At 33.3% G+C, this 15,228-nt stretch overlaps 1 protein-coding gene across 10 annotated transcripts in view; it reads right to left on the bottom strand.

The window, feature by feature from the left end:
* LOC127157330 (neuronal cell adhesion molecule-like) overlaps positions 1 to 15,228 on the bottom strand; it is a 93,115-nt gene that overhangs the window by 12,144 nt on the left and 65,743 nt on the right. For 5 of the 10 annotated variants that reach the window (XM_051100565.1, XM_051100566.1, XM_051100560.1 and 2 more), the window contains 13 exons: positions 14,199 to 14,330; positions 13,951 to 14,094; positions 13,744 to 13,855; positions 13,347 to 13,513; positions 10,925 to 11,072; positions 10,689 to 10,813; positions 9,209 to 9,238; positions 5,120 to 5,221; positions 4,814 to 5,011; positions 4,664 to 4,734; positions 3,634 to 3,859; positions 3,443 to 3,558; positions 1,300 to 1,504 (listed from right to left, as the gene is read on the bottom strand). In XM_051100565.1, the coding sequence (XP_050956522.1) occupies positions 1,300 to 1,504; positions 3,443 to 3,558; positions 3,634 to 3,859; positions 4,664 to 4,734; positions 4,814 to 5,011; positions 5,120 to 5,221; positions 9,209 to 9,238; positions 10,689 to 10,813; positions 10,925 to 11,072; positions 13,347 to 13,513; positions 13,744 to 13,855; positions 13,951 to 14,094; positions 14,199 to 14,330 (1,776 nt within the window). The remainder of the gene's footprint in view (positions 1 to 1,299; positions 1,505 to 3,442; positions 3,559 to 3,633; positions 3,860 to 4,663; positions 4,735 to 4,813; positions 5,012 to 5,119; positions 5,222 to 9,208; positions 9,239 to 10,688; positions 10,814 to 10,924; positions 11,073 to 13,346; positions 13,514 to 13,743; positions 13,856 to 13,950; positions 14,095 to 14,198; positions 14,331 to 15,228) is intronic. The other 5 variants (XM_051100567.1, XM_051100568.1, XM_051100561.1 and 2 more) reach the window with 1 other exon arrangement.

The following is a 15,228-nucleotide window of genomic DNA, read 5'->3' as shown; positions in this document are numbered from 1 at the left end:
GTTGGTTCAACAGCGCTCAAATGTGAGCGGGAAACGGACGTTTTTAAAATTTCAGTACTGAAAGTACCAAACCCGGTACCTTTTGACAACCCTAGTTGCTAGCATGTTGCTAGTCTGTTTCTAGCATGATTAGCAGGTTGCTAGCATGTTTCTAACATGATTACCAAGCTGTTACCATGTTGCTAGCATGATTAGCAAGTTGCTAACATGTTTTTAACATGATTAACAGGTTGCTAACATGTTTCTAGCATGATTAACAAGTAGCTAGCATGTTTTTAGCTTGATTAGCAAGTTCCTAATATGTTGTTAACATGTTTCTAGCATGATTATCATGTGTTGCTAGCATGTTTGTAGCATGATTAACAGGTTGTTAGCATGTTTTTTGCATGATTAGCAAGTTGCTAACAAGTTTCCAGCATGATTACCAAGTTGCTAGCATGTTTGTAGCATGATTAGCAAGTTACTAGCATGATTCTAGCATGATTAACATGTTAATAGCATGTTGCTAGCATGATTAGTAAGTTATTAACATGTTTCTAGCGTGATTAGCATGTTACTAGCATGTTTTAATCATGATTATCAAGGTATTAGCATGTTGCTAGTCTGTTTCTAGCATGATTAGCATGTTACTAGCATGATTAACAAGTTGTTAACATGTTTTTAGCATAATTAGCAAGTTGTTAGCATGTTGCTAACATGTTTCTAGTATGATTAGCAGGTTGCTAGCATGTTTATAGCATGATTAGCAAGTAGCTAGCATTTTTTTAGCTTGATTAGCAAGTTCCTAGTATGTTGTTAACATGTTTCTAGCATGATTATCATGTGTTGCTAGCATGTTTGTAGCATTGATTAACAGGTTGTTAGCATGTTTGTAGCATGATTAGCAAGTTGCTAGCAAGTTTCCAGCATGATTACCAAGTTGCTAGCATGTTTGTAGCATGATTAGCAAGTTACTAGCATGATTCTAGCATGTGATTCAATCAGTGATTCAGTGACTCATTCATGAAGATTGTTACTTATTTCTTTCCTGAATGAAGCAGCCGTTTGAACAAATCCGTTGAATGAATGAATCAATCAATGACTCGCTCATTAAAACAGTGACTTGTTGCCACCTACTGGTGATTTTAGTTTTAGAACTGAATGTTTAATTATTAAATTAAATGTTATATTTCTACATTCAATAGTTTTTGTATTTAGAACGTTGTTTATGCAGTTGTTAACGATTGATTTAAATGCCACTTTAGATGTAGTTTAGTTTTTGATCGTGTCGTCTGACGGAAACGTTCACGTCTCTCTTACCACCCTCGGGCGTCTCGAAGCGCTCCACGGTGCTGGCGGGACCTTCTCCTCGGCCGTTGAAGGCCGTCACGTGCAGACTGTAGACGCTGTACGGCAGCAGGTCGGGCAGTTTCCCGTTGGTTTTGTTGGGGCTGAAGATCTCAGTCCTCTGTTTGCCGTGATGAGAGTTGTGTCGGTGTAAACTGCGCTCGCGTTGGTAATGAACCTGAATACAGACGACAGCGCAACCTCGGTTAAAGTACAAAAAGAACTCAAAATAAATCAACTAAAATGTAATAAAAATAAATACACAAAAACACACAAACTAATAAAAATAACAAAAATACAAAACTAAACAGAAAGAAAAAGTATTCTAAATATTCACTAAAACTATAATAGATATATAATTCAACTGAAAGAAAACAAAAAGTGAATGTTTGTAAATTACGTTTGAAAATAACCTTCGATTAATCATGAGTATCAGCAATTAATCATGAGTACACTACCAGTCAAAAGCTTTAGAACAGTAAGATTTTTAATGCTTTTTTAAGGCGTCTGCTCACCAGGCCTGCATTTATGTGATGCAAAGTACAGCAAAAGCAGTACAATTCTGAAATATTTTTACTATGTAAAACAACTTTCTATGTGAATATGTGTTAAACTGTAATTTATTTCTGTGATGCGCAGCTGAATTTTCAGCATCATTACTCCAGTCTTCAGTGTCACATGATCCTTCAGAAATCATTCTAATATGCTGATTTGCTGCTCAACAAACATTTATTATTATTATCAATATTTAAAACAGTTCAGTATTTTTTTTTTTTTCAGGATTCTTTGATGAATATAAAGATCTAAAGATCAGCATTTATCTCAAATAATATTATAATAATATTATATTTTATATATATAATAAAAAGCAGTTATTTCAAATAGTAAAAAATATTTCACAATTTTACAGTTTTTGCTGAACTTTAAATCAAACTAGATAAAAAAGTTTGTCGAGACAAACTTTAAGTTGGCTTGAGAAAGTCGATCCAGAAAGTTTTAAAAAGTTTGAAAAATGTAATATGTTTTAAGTTTAATGGTTTTCAGCCTAAAATAGTTTGAAGTTTAAAGTAATTTTAATAGGTTTGAATGTTTTGAAGGCAAAACAGTCTGTCAGGTGATAGAATGTTGCTAGCATGTTTTTAGCATGATTGACATGTTGTTTACATGTTAATAGCATGATTAACAAGTTGCTAGCATGTTGCTAGAATGATTTTAACATGATTAGCATGTTGTTAACATGTTGCTAGCATGATTAGCCAGTTACTAGCATGCTTCTAGCCTGATTAGCATGTTGCTAGCATGTTTCTAACATGATTAGCAAGTTACTAACATGTTGCTAGCATGTTTATAGCATTATTAACAAGTTGCTAACATGTCTCTAATATGATTAGCAAGTTACTAGCATGTTGTTAGCATGATTTTAACATGATTAGCATGTTGCTACCATGATTAACAAGTTACTACCATGTTGCTAGCATGATTCTAACATGATTAACATGTCGATAGCATGCTACTAACCTGATTCGCAAGTTACTAGCATGTTGCTAGCATGATTAGCATGTTGCTAACATGTTTTTAACATGGTTAGCATATTGCTAGCATGTTTCTAGCATGATTAGTAAGTTGCTAGCATGTTTCTAACATCATTCTAATGATTAGCAAGTTGTTAGCATGCTTATAGCATGTTGCTAGCATGATTAACATGTTTCTAGCATGATTAGCAAGTTGTTAACAAGTTGTTAACATGTTGTTATCATGATTAACAAGTTGCTAGCATGCTTCTAACATGATTAGCAAGTTACTGGCATGTTGTTAGCATGATTTTAACATGATTAGCATGTTATTAGCATGTTGCTACCATGATTAACAAGTTACTACCATGTTGCTAGCATGATTCTAACATGATTAACATGTCGATAGCATGTTACTAACCTGATTAGCAAGCTACTAGCATGTCGCTAGCATGTTTTTAGCATGATTAGCAAGTAGCTTTGTCAAGCCATCTTAAAAAAATGCAGGATTGGTGAACAGAAGTGACTTCTTTAAAACAGTAAAAATCTGACTGTTCAGAATCATTTGACCGGTAGAGTCGGTCACGTGACGAGAGGAGCCGTACCTTATACCCCCGCAGTCGCCCGCGCACGGATTCGAGCGGAACGGGGCTCCAGCGCACCTCGGCCAGCGTGCTGTTCTGCACCAGGACCTGCACGTTACCCGGAGCTGCCGACGGAACTGCACAGGTGCATTGTGGGATTAGCGGTGTTACAAGCATGTAAAGGCGTGTGAAGTGCTGAAAGCGTCACTCACAGTCCTCTCCGGAGTATCCGATCACAGGGCTGGGCTGGGGTCCGGGACCGTATTCGTTCAGCGCCTGAACCATCACCTCGTACGGCACAAACGTGGGCGTCCCCGACACCACGAACTTAGAGACGTTAGCCACGTTCACCGACGCCCACTCCTTCTCCGTGTCCTGCTGGCGCCACATGACCTTGTACTTCAGATTGGGACCGTTGGCCTGTAGAGGCGTCAGCGGCTGCACAACACAAACACAAACACAGAACGGCTTACACAGCATTCACACGTCAACTTCATCTCCACAGAGCCAAAACTTATCATCACATACACACAGGAAATGGTTTAATGTCAAGAAATTATGTACTTCTGTAATTAATAGTAAAAATACGAATAAAATAATTAAAACATTTTTTTTTCAGGAATGTTCTAATTTGATTACCACTGTTTTTGATAATACATTTATATTAAATCATAAACACAGAAAAAAAAAACAGACAACACAATTCCTGAAAAAAACCCCACATAAATAAATAAATAGAAAATCATAATACCCTATTTTTATATTTTAATTGTTAATGTTTTATGAATTAAACTGCTAAGACATGCATTTTGATTATTAAAAATGTATTAAACTATTACAATGTAAAAATTGTAACAGGACATATGGAATTTTGGATTTCTCTTAAAGGTTAAGAAAAAAATATAATTTGGTAAAAAAAAAAAAATACAGTTTTGATAGGGCCCCAATTTTTTAAACTATTGATCAAGTGCTTTTAATACACTATTAATAAAGTAAAATCATAATTTCAATGAATTGTACATGCTTTAAATGTATTCTTTACCATTAAAACAGAACCAGAAATTAAAGGGAAAAAAAAGGGAAACATTTTTTGGGACTTTACTAAATTGTTTCAATTTAATTTTCAATCCATAAAAATGAAAACTGTAAAATTGTACATTCAGAAAAATTTAAATGGAAAAAGAAATTGATTTAAGGTAAATAAGCATCATATGAGATGTTTATTAACAATCAGCGTCTCACCTTCCAAGTGATGACCAGATTATTGTGTTCAGTGCCGTGACCTTTGACCTCACTGGGGTTCTCGTCTGGAGCTGCGGGCATTAGAGACGCGTTAGAGGCGAGCGGATGCGTGCGAACACTCGTGCGAGCGTGAACGTGCGTGTGCCGTACCTGCGGGGCTGGTCCTATACTGGTGCGAGGCCGCGCTGGGACGGCTGAAGCCCACGTCGTTGAGCGCCAGCACTCTGAAGCTATAGTGGACGTACGGAGAGAGCTTCAGGTGAGCCGTGGTTTTGGTTCCAGGAACCTCGGTCAAATTGTGCCACACGCCGCTCTGGTGGAGAGCGTCCTCGTACTGGATCAGGAACTCTGACGTGGCAAGAACGCAAGGTCATTCAGAAAACACACTCCACACCCAACAGCAATTCAAAGAGCTGTAAAAACATGAACACAGGTGTGTGTGTGTGTGTGTCGTACTCTTGATAGGGCTGTTGTGTTCATCTCCAGGTGTCCAGGTGAGCTGAACGCTTCTCACTCCCGGATCCGTCAGCTCCAGATCGGTCGGTGCTCCCGGTTGCTCTGTAGAGTCAAACAGCACTAATAAATAATAGTACAATAATATGTCTTATTTCTATAGTGCCGTCAAGAACCCAAAGACACTTTACGTAATACAAATAATCAGTGTTGGGGAAGGTTACTTTTAAAAGTAATGCATTACATTATTGCATTACTCTCTAAAAAAGTAACTAATTATGCTACTTAGTTACATTTTATGGAAAGTAATGCAATACAGTATTGTGTTACTCCCTAAAAAGTAACTAACTGCGTTACTTAGTTACATTTTATGGAAAGCAGTGCATTACAATATTGTGATTTCGTAACTTAGATGCTTTTCATGGAAAGTAACGCATTACAATATTGTGTTACTCCCTAAAAAAGTAACTAATTGTGTTACTTAGTTACATTTTATGGAAAGTAACGCATTACAATATTGCATTACCCCCTAAAGTAACTAACTAATTATGCTGTTAATTAATTTTTATGGAAAGTAATGCATTACAATATTGTGTTACTCCCTAAAGAAGTAATTACGTTACTTAGTTACTTTGATCATCAAAGGTCGGCAGCGAAGACATTGGTTAATAAAATGGGATTAAATACATACAGGATATTTGTGTTATTTAACATATATAATTATTGCAGGTTTGCGTCATATTTTACATTTCACCATTTTAATTTATTTTGATGAAGAGTGCATCTGTTTTTATGCGAGTGAGATGAGTAAATGCATGTTGACATTTAGTGTAGATCTTCAGAAATATCATGTTCACACAGCACACACAACACCTCTGTACTTCTGATTTCTCTCAACATGGGGACAGGAGAGCTGTCAGTCAATAAATGGGAAAACAAAGTACCTGGTGTTACTTATTTGAAAAAGTAACTCAGATATTTTCTTGGAAATTAAAAAGTAATGTGTTACTTTACTAGATACTTCAATAAAGTAAATTGATTACGCAACATGCATTGCTTGCATTACCCCTAACACTGCAAATAATACAGATATACAATCAAGAATATAACATTTAACATACAAGACAACAACCAAAATAAGAATAGATCTGACAATGAAAACAAACAATCAGTTAACGAAATATATTGTGAATAGGTGAGGTCTGGAGTGAGAGGACAGTCGATGTTTTGGCAGTTTATTCCAAAGTTTAGGTCTACACCCAACTTGGGTATTTCTAGCAAATTCTCAGAACTGGATCTAAGAGTGTGGGCAGGAACATAAGGGTGTATTAATTCTGTAAGATATGAAAGTGCTAAACTATGGAAGGCCTTAAAAAGTAGGACAAGTATTTTGAACTGAATGTGCATGAGCAGTGGAGTTTTGAACTAGTTTAGTAGGTTGGCCACAAAACAAAAGAGTTATAATAGTCCAGATGTGAGGTTATGAAAGCATGAATAACACTTTCTGTGTCTTTGTGATGAGCAGAGCTCATATACAAACAATGTTGTGAAGGGAGAGAAAACCGAATTTAATTAAAGCTGCAAGCAGCAATGAAAGGGCCCTCGCACCCGGGATCACCGCCACCCGGTGACTTTGGGAAAACAGCGAATGGTGCACGAATTGCATTTAAAGTGATAAAAATAGGAGGAAAATATAGCAAAAGTCACTAACGTGCCAAACTTCCTGCTGCCAGCTGGTGGTGCCATGACTATAACTGGATATTGGCCTTCAGATGTGTTTAGTATGTGTTTAGGACTCTTATCAAACATGTGAAGTTTGGGGCAGATCGGACATTGTATGGCTGAGTTACAACAACTTCTATTTCTATGGCGAAACCTTAAACTTTGTCAGACCGCCACGGACACGCCCTTCAACGAAATCTCAAGATCTTCACAATTTAACATCGAAAAGACCTTTAGATTAGACTGACTGAATATAATGTTGATGTCATTAAAACATGTCACTTCTTGTTGCCAGCAGGTAGTGGTATGACTGTAACAGAATATTGGCATGTAGATATCTTCAGGACTGGACTCTTATCAAACTTGTGAAGTTTGGGGCAGATCGGACATTGTATGGCTGAGTTATAACAACTTCCTGGTTCACTGCCACCCAGTGGCTTTAGGAAAACAGCGAACGGTGTGCAATATGCACTTAAAGTGATAAATATAGAAGGAATATGTCAAAGTCATTTAGATGTGCCAATCTTCCTGCTGCCAGCTGGTGGCGCTATGTCTGTAACTGAATATTGGCATGTACATGTCTTCAGGTCAGCGCTTTTGTCAAACATATGAAGTTTGGTGCAGATTGAACATGGCATGCTTGAGCTAGTGTAAGACATGACATATCTTGCTGCCAACAGGTGGCGCTATGATTACAATGGAATATTGGTCTTTAGATGTGTTCAAGCCAGGACTCTTACCAAATGTGAAGTTTGGGACAGATCAGACATTGCATGTTAAAGTTAGTGTAAAACAAGTCATTTCCTGTTGCCAGCAGGTGGCGCTATGGTTATATGTGAATTTGGTCATGAGCATACATTCAGGACATATGTTCATGCCAGGACTCTTATGAAACGTGTGAAGTTTGGGGCAGATCAGACATTGTATGGCTGAGTTATAACAACTTCCTTTTTCATGGCGAATCATCGAAATTTGACAGGCCGCCACGGACACGCCCTCCAGCGAAAACTCTAGATCTTCGCAATTTAACGTCACAAAGGGCTTTACATTAGACTGACCAAATTTAGTGTTGATTTGAATAAACCTCTAGGAGGAGTTCGTTAAAATACAATGCATGAAAATGACAAAAATGACAAAATATGCAGAGATAATTCAAAATACACTTCCTGTTGGGTTTTGGATTTTGCTCCAAGAGACTTTTTTGTGGGTATTGGTGTGTTACATGTGTGCACCAATTTTCATACGTGTACGTGAAACATAGCAGGAGGGGCACTTCATTAAATGTGAACAGGTGGCGCTATCCCACTTCTAAAACCCATATCAGATGTAAATTTTGCAGAGTTTAATGAGTTTTCCAGCGCGTTTAGACACTAAAAAATGCACCTCGGTGCTCAGGCCCTATCAAGCCTGCTGATATGAGGTTCAAAGCATAATTTAGAATCAATCATAACCCCAGGGTGAAGAATTTAATGTAACTCGATCAATATGAATGGATGGTAATTATTATTATGAATGGCGGGACGTTGTGTTTTGTCAGCGTTTGACAGGAAGTGACTGAAAGGGGAGGAAAAACAGAATTAGGCTAGACAGTAAGATAGATTTGTGCATCATCAGCATGACTATGGACGTTCAGACCATGAGGCTGAGTGATCTGACCAAAAAGAAGCATGTAGATTAGAAACTGAAGCGGCCCGAGAACCGAACCTTGAGGTACACCACGGTAAAAGAGATCTGCCGATAGCAGATAATCGAGATAAAATACTGAATGGAAAACAGTACTAAAAGCTGAACTCAGATCAGATGAGCAGAAGGATGAGGGCAGCAGGGTCAGAGGTCAATCACTACTCTGAAAAGAGCAGTTCCTGTACTGTGGAGAGGGCGAAAACCAGACTCGAATGCTTCATGCAGACTGTGTTTGTCCAAATGAGACAAATCTGTCTTTTTTCTAATACTTTAGACAGAAAGGAAGGGATGTTTACAGAATTTGATATATAACAATCAGCTATTCAACCTCAGATGTATTAGTGAGTACATTTGTAAATTTAATCTAGAAAAAAATGGTTGATCTCAGAGAACAGAGTCCTGGATTCACACTTTGCATGTTAATGACAGCATGCTTTTGTCAACACAAACACAAATCAACTCATGGACTCGTGATCACGTGATCAGACGAGCACATGCCTCGCGATGACATCATCAGCCGCACCAATCACAGCGCACTCACACGACGAGTCATGCAAACTCCACAGACGCCTTCGTGTGAAATCAACAGAGCCATTCCACAACCAGAGCAGACGACAGCATGCGCCATCAACCTCACCACACACACAAGCCCAGGGCATTATGGGATATGACGTGCTGCGTGTTTACCGTAGATCACCGCGGGAGTGGGCGGGGCCTCTGAGTGGGAGGGGTTAGAGGAGTGAGGAAGACGTGTTAATTTACAGACAATTACACACTTACAGCTAAATAATTCTGAAATGCACTTTTCTGTTGATGTTTATTTGCTTGCAGTTATTTTTATTCATATATTTTTACATTTTTTTGTTATTGATTTCAATCAGCTGTTTATTTATTATTTAAATCACTGTTTTAAAAACACGTTCAATCTGTTTTTATTTGGACAGTTTAATGTTTTTAATTGGATTTTTTAAATCAACTGTTTTTTATTTATTTAAATCAGTTTCAATTTATTTATTAATGCTTTTTACAAATATTTAATTATTTAAATAAAGATTTATTTATTTATTTATTTAAATAACTGTATTATTTATATTACATTTTTATTTATGTCCTTGTTTTGTATTGTTTTTCTCTATTTTTAAGTAAATTTTCTTTTCTTATTGTAATCAACTGATATTTATTTATTAATGCATTTTACAAGTATTTATTTATTTAAATCATTTTATTATTTATTTTACTTTTTACATTTATTTTAATTTATAATATTATGTTTTTGTCTATCTGTTTTTTAAAATCAACTGTTATTTATTTATTAGTTTATCTAAAACATGTTTTTATTGTTTAATTATTATTAATTATTTTATTAATTATTAATATAATATAATATATACATTTATTAATGCAGTTTACAAATATGTATTTATTTAAATCCATTTTGACTTATTTATTCAAATTATTTTATTATTTTATATTATTTATATTTTATTATATTTTTTATATATTTTACTTTTTTATTTATCTCCTTGTTTTCCATTTTTTCCCATTTTTCTTTTCTTATTTTAAACAACTGTTATTTATTAGTTCATCTAAAACATTTTTATTAATGATTTAATTATCATTATTTTATTCATTATTTAAAATAATTTAGATTTACTTACTAATATATATATATATATATATATACTTTTCTCATTTTAATCAACTGTTATTTATTAAGTAGGTAATCTAAATCATGTTTTTATTAATTATTTAAATAATATTAATTGTTTTATTAATAATTTAAATGTATTTTACTTTTTTATCTTCTTAAGTTTTTCTCCATTTTTTCTTCTCATTTTAACCAACTGTTATTTATTTATTAGTTTATCTAATATGTTTTTATTATTTAATTATTATTAATTATTTAAATTAATTTAGATTTATTTTACTAATTTATTAATGCAGTTTACAAATATTTATTTATTTAAATCAATTTTGATTTATTTCTTTAAATAATTGTGATAATTTGTTTATTTAAACCAATTATTATTTATCAATTTATTTAGCTTAATCTTATTTTTATTATTATTATTATTACTAGTGTTATTATGATGTTAGTTGTGTATCTGAGGGACTGGATGTTGTCAGTTTTTCAGCACACAAACAGCAGGAAACCCTGGACACTCACCGACCACCGTGAGCTGAGCGCTGGCCGAGTCCTGGTCCAGCGTGGTGTTCATGACGCACGTGTACGTCCCCGCGTCGCTCTCCGTCACGTCCGTGATGGTCAGACTGTCCGAGTCCACTCTAAACCTGTTATCAGACACAAAACCGGCTCCTCACGGTTCACTCCGGATCAACATCTGCTCAAACTCTCTCTCACATCAACGTGTTTGAAAGACGGTGATCGTGTGATTGTCAAACCTGTCGTCATCGGGCAGCTCTCCGTCGTCCTTCAGCCACGTCACGGTGGGCACGAGAGACGGGTCGTGCTTCGCTTTACACTCGAACACCACGTCCCGGTTCCTCTGGACCACGCGGTACTCCGGCGGCCTCAGGATCCTCGTGGGCTCTGAAAGGATGAGAAAACCTCCGTAAAGCTCACTGCTTCCTCCACGCATTCTCATCGAGCCGAACCAGTCGCAACGCTGCGTTGGTGCGGTTTATCGTGCGTTTCTGTCTCTCGTCAGGTCTGATGATCCACCGACGGATCGTTTCCTAATGCTCTTAATACAGCACTTCCTGTGGTGCTCTTCAGAGACGCTTAAGTGCCGTTTGAAAAGTGAAAAACATGCAAGCTCAGGCCTGGAGCCTCTAAACACGAGGCACGATGGGATCCTGGAGCCATTAAGACCAATATCCACGTCTGTTCATTTTACAAGCGCAGCATGAACACGCACTGAAACACTCACTACTCAAAATACTTTCTCTGATTAGACAGAATTATTTGGACCAGAGCTTTTTAATCTTTAAGATGCCACAGACCCCCAAAGTTAAAAGGCAGCTATATGTTTTCATGTAAAAAATTAAATTTTAAAGAGTGTAAAGAGTTGAAAACAATGTTTGTTTCTTTCTATGTTTATATGCTACATAATTATATTATGTATATCATTCTATATTAATTTAAACATATTTATTTATTTATATTTATTTAAATAATGCTTGTATTATTTATTTCATATTATATAAACAGTTTTTTTATTTTATATTTAGTTAGTTTAATATTATCTTTATCATTTATTTATTTAAATCATGTTTTAATATATATTATTTATTCATTTAATTAATTAAAAATATATAATCTCTTTAAATCATATATATATGCACATATAGAGAAACAATATAAATAATATATAATCAATTTTCATTTATTTAATTAATAATTTTATTTAATTAATGTTTTTATTGTTTTTTATTTAAATAATTGTTTTAAATAAAATCAAGTTAAAACATAATAATATTATTTAAATAATTATTATTTATTATTATTATTATGTTTCATGTTTGTATTATTTATTTCAATCATCATTTTTAATATTTATTACTAATTAATTAATTATTAATTCACTTATTTATTAAATCCATTTTATTATTTATTCAAATAATTAAAATAGATATTTTTGTTTATTCAAATTTATTTTCATTTATGTATTTATTTCTATATTCATTTAAATAATGCTTTAATCACTTATTTATTTAATTAATTGTTTTAAATAAACAAAATTGTTAAAAATATAATATTATTAGGTAAATAATTATTTGTATTATTATTCTTAATATTTTTATTTATTTAGCTTGTTTAATAATGGTTTTATAATTTATTTGTTTTAATCATTATTTTTAATAGTTAATTATTAATTAGTTCATTTTTTTAAATAATTGTAATTTATTAAATCCTTTATTTATATAAATACTTAAATATATATTTAAATCAATTTTCATTTATTTATTTCCTTATGTTTATATTTATTAAAACAACTTCATTATTTATTTGTTTATTATTTATACATTTTGTAAATAACTATTTTAAATAAATAAAATCATGTTAAAATATAATATTATTAAAATTTTATTTATATAGTTTGCTTAATAATATTTTTATCTATTTATTTCAGTGATTGCTCTTTAATATTTAATATTAATTACTAATTAATTAATTAATAAAAAATATTTATAATTTATTTAACCCATTGCTATTATTTATTTGAATAATCTTTAGAAATATAATATTCTTTAAATAATTATTTGTATTATTTATTTTATTTTTTTCACTTTTTTAAATATTGGTTTTATCATTTATTTATTTTATTCATCGTTTTAAATAAATAAAATGTTATAATATATTATATTTAATAATATAATACCACATTATTTAACACAATATAATATTATTTTAATTTTATTTATATGTTTGATTTATTTATTTAAGTCATTGTTTTTAATATTTAATATGAATTACTAATTAATTAATTTTAAAAATATTTATAACTTATTTATTAAACCCATTTTTATTATTTATTTAAATAATTGTTTTAAATAACATCATGTTAAAATATATTATTTAAATAATTATTTGTATCATTTATTTTTTTATTTTAATTTTTTTATTTTAATCATTGTTTTTTTATTTAATATTAAATTATTAATTATTATTATGTTTTTTTTTTTTTTTTTACAAATATTTATAATTTTTTTATTAAATCCATTTTTATTATTTATTTAAATGATTATAAATTTATATATTTATTTAAATCCATTTTCTTTTATTTATTTAAATTAGTATTTTGATTATTTATTTATTTTTACCGTGGACTGAACAGTGATGAACAGGTGCTCAATCTCTCACCTTTGACCTCCAGGTAGACGTGGTTCTCAGAGATGCCGAGGTTATTCCGGGCCACGCAGGTGTATTTCCCGCTGTTTGTGGGCTGAGACATGTGGATCTCCAGCGTTCCGTTCTCATGGAAGACGTAAGCGTTTCCCTCCAACATGCTGGAGCGGCTGTCCTTAAACCTGGTCAAGACAATCCCATCATGCACTCTGATTTACATACAGATAGACCGATAACAACCGACCTGAAATTTGCAGTACGCAATCTCCACAGCCAAAATAAATCATGAGAGAGGGCCCACAATGCACCGCAGCAGAATCAGGCCTGCAGTTCTCTAATGAAGGCCAATTAAAATGAAAAGCTCCAGTGAACGGGCCTGTGTTCAGTCACACACACACACATGCGGTCTCACCACGTGATGGTCGGGACGGGCGATCCGAACGTCAAACACTCCAGCAGCGCGGGTTTGTTCCTGATGACCTGATAGATTATATTAGGCTGTGTCAGGACTCTGGGCGGCTCCGCTGCAACACAAACAACAGCACAACGTTTGTCTTTCATCTTTGCGATGATGCGCGACCGCCGTGCGAACACGCGTGTTTATTTCTTATTTTCTCACCCAGTACGTTGACAAAGGCGTTGGACAGTAAGTATCCGTGCTGGTTGGAGGCGTTACACTGGTAAACGGCGCTGGAGCCCGTCTGCACCTCTGAGAATATGAGGGTGTCTCCTTCCAGTCTCCTGCTGGCCTCGTTAGGAGCGTCTGCCACAAACAACACCACGTCACAAACGAGAAACTCTCACATCAGCTCTCACACACACACACACACACACACACACACACACATACACTCGACAGTCACTGACCCTCGATGGGCAGTCCGTTCATGAGCCAGCGGAGGGTGGGTTTGGGGTGTCCTGCGGCCCGGCACGTGATGATGCCCATCTCCTTCGGGGCCAGAACCAGATTCCTGGGAGCGCTGATCCAGTACGGAGCCGCTGACAATCAACACAACACGTCAATATTACACATCATCATCTGTAAAACAAACTCTTTAGAGGTGTAAATGTTGACTGGATTTGTTTCTTTAAGAGATTTACATGTTGTTCGGTTTTGTTCTAATAAAAAATTTACATTTTTGTTAAATTAACATTTAAATATCGGTTTGTCTTGTTAAATTAAGATATTTAAATATTAGTTTGTTTTGTTAAATTAAGATATATTTTTTAAATTAATATTTTTAAATATTGGTCAGTTTTTTAAATTAACATCTTTAAATATCGGTTGATTTTGTTAAATTAACATTTAAATATCAGTTGGTTTTGTTAAATTAAGGTATTTAAATATCGGTCAGTTTTGTTAAATTAACATATTTAAATATCGGTTTATTTTGTTAAATTAACATGTTTAAATATTGGTTGGTTTTGTTCAATTAGATTATTTAAATTTCTGTAAGGTTTTTTTTTTAATTTTTTAAGTTTTTTTTTGAGATATATTTAAATATTCGGTTCAGATTATTTAAATTTCTGTAAGGTTTTTTTTTTGAAATATAAATATTGGTCGCATTTAAATATCGGTTGGTTTGTTAAATTAAGATATTTAAATATTGGTTGGTTTTGTTCAATTAGATTATTTAAATTTCTGTAACATATTTAAATATTGGTTGGTTTTGTTAAATTAAGGTATTTAAATTTTATCGGTTTATTTTGTTAAATTAACATGTTTAAATATTGGTTGGTTTTGTTCAATTAGATTATTTAAATTTCTGTAATTTTTTTTTTTATTGAGATATATAAATATCGGTCAGTTTTTTTTTAATTAACGTATTTAAATATCGATTGGTTTGTTAAATTAAGATATTTAAATATTGGTCAGTTTTGTTAAATTAAGATGTTT

The sequence above is a fragment of the Labeo rohita genome, unplaced genomic scaffold, assembly GCF_022985175.1.
Source record: "Labeo rohita strain BAU-BD-2019 unplaced genomic scaffold, IGBB_LRoh.1.0 scaffold_104, whole genome shotgun sequence".
NCBI classification, from domain to species: Eukaryota; Metazoa; Chordata; class Actinopteri; order Cypriniformes; family Cyprinidae; genus Labeo; species Labeo rohita.
This window is presented reverse-complemented; position numbering and strand designations above follow the sequence as displayed.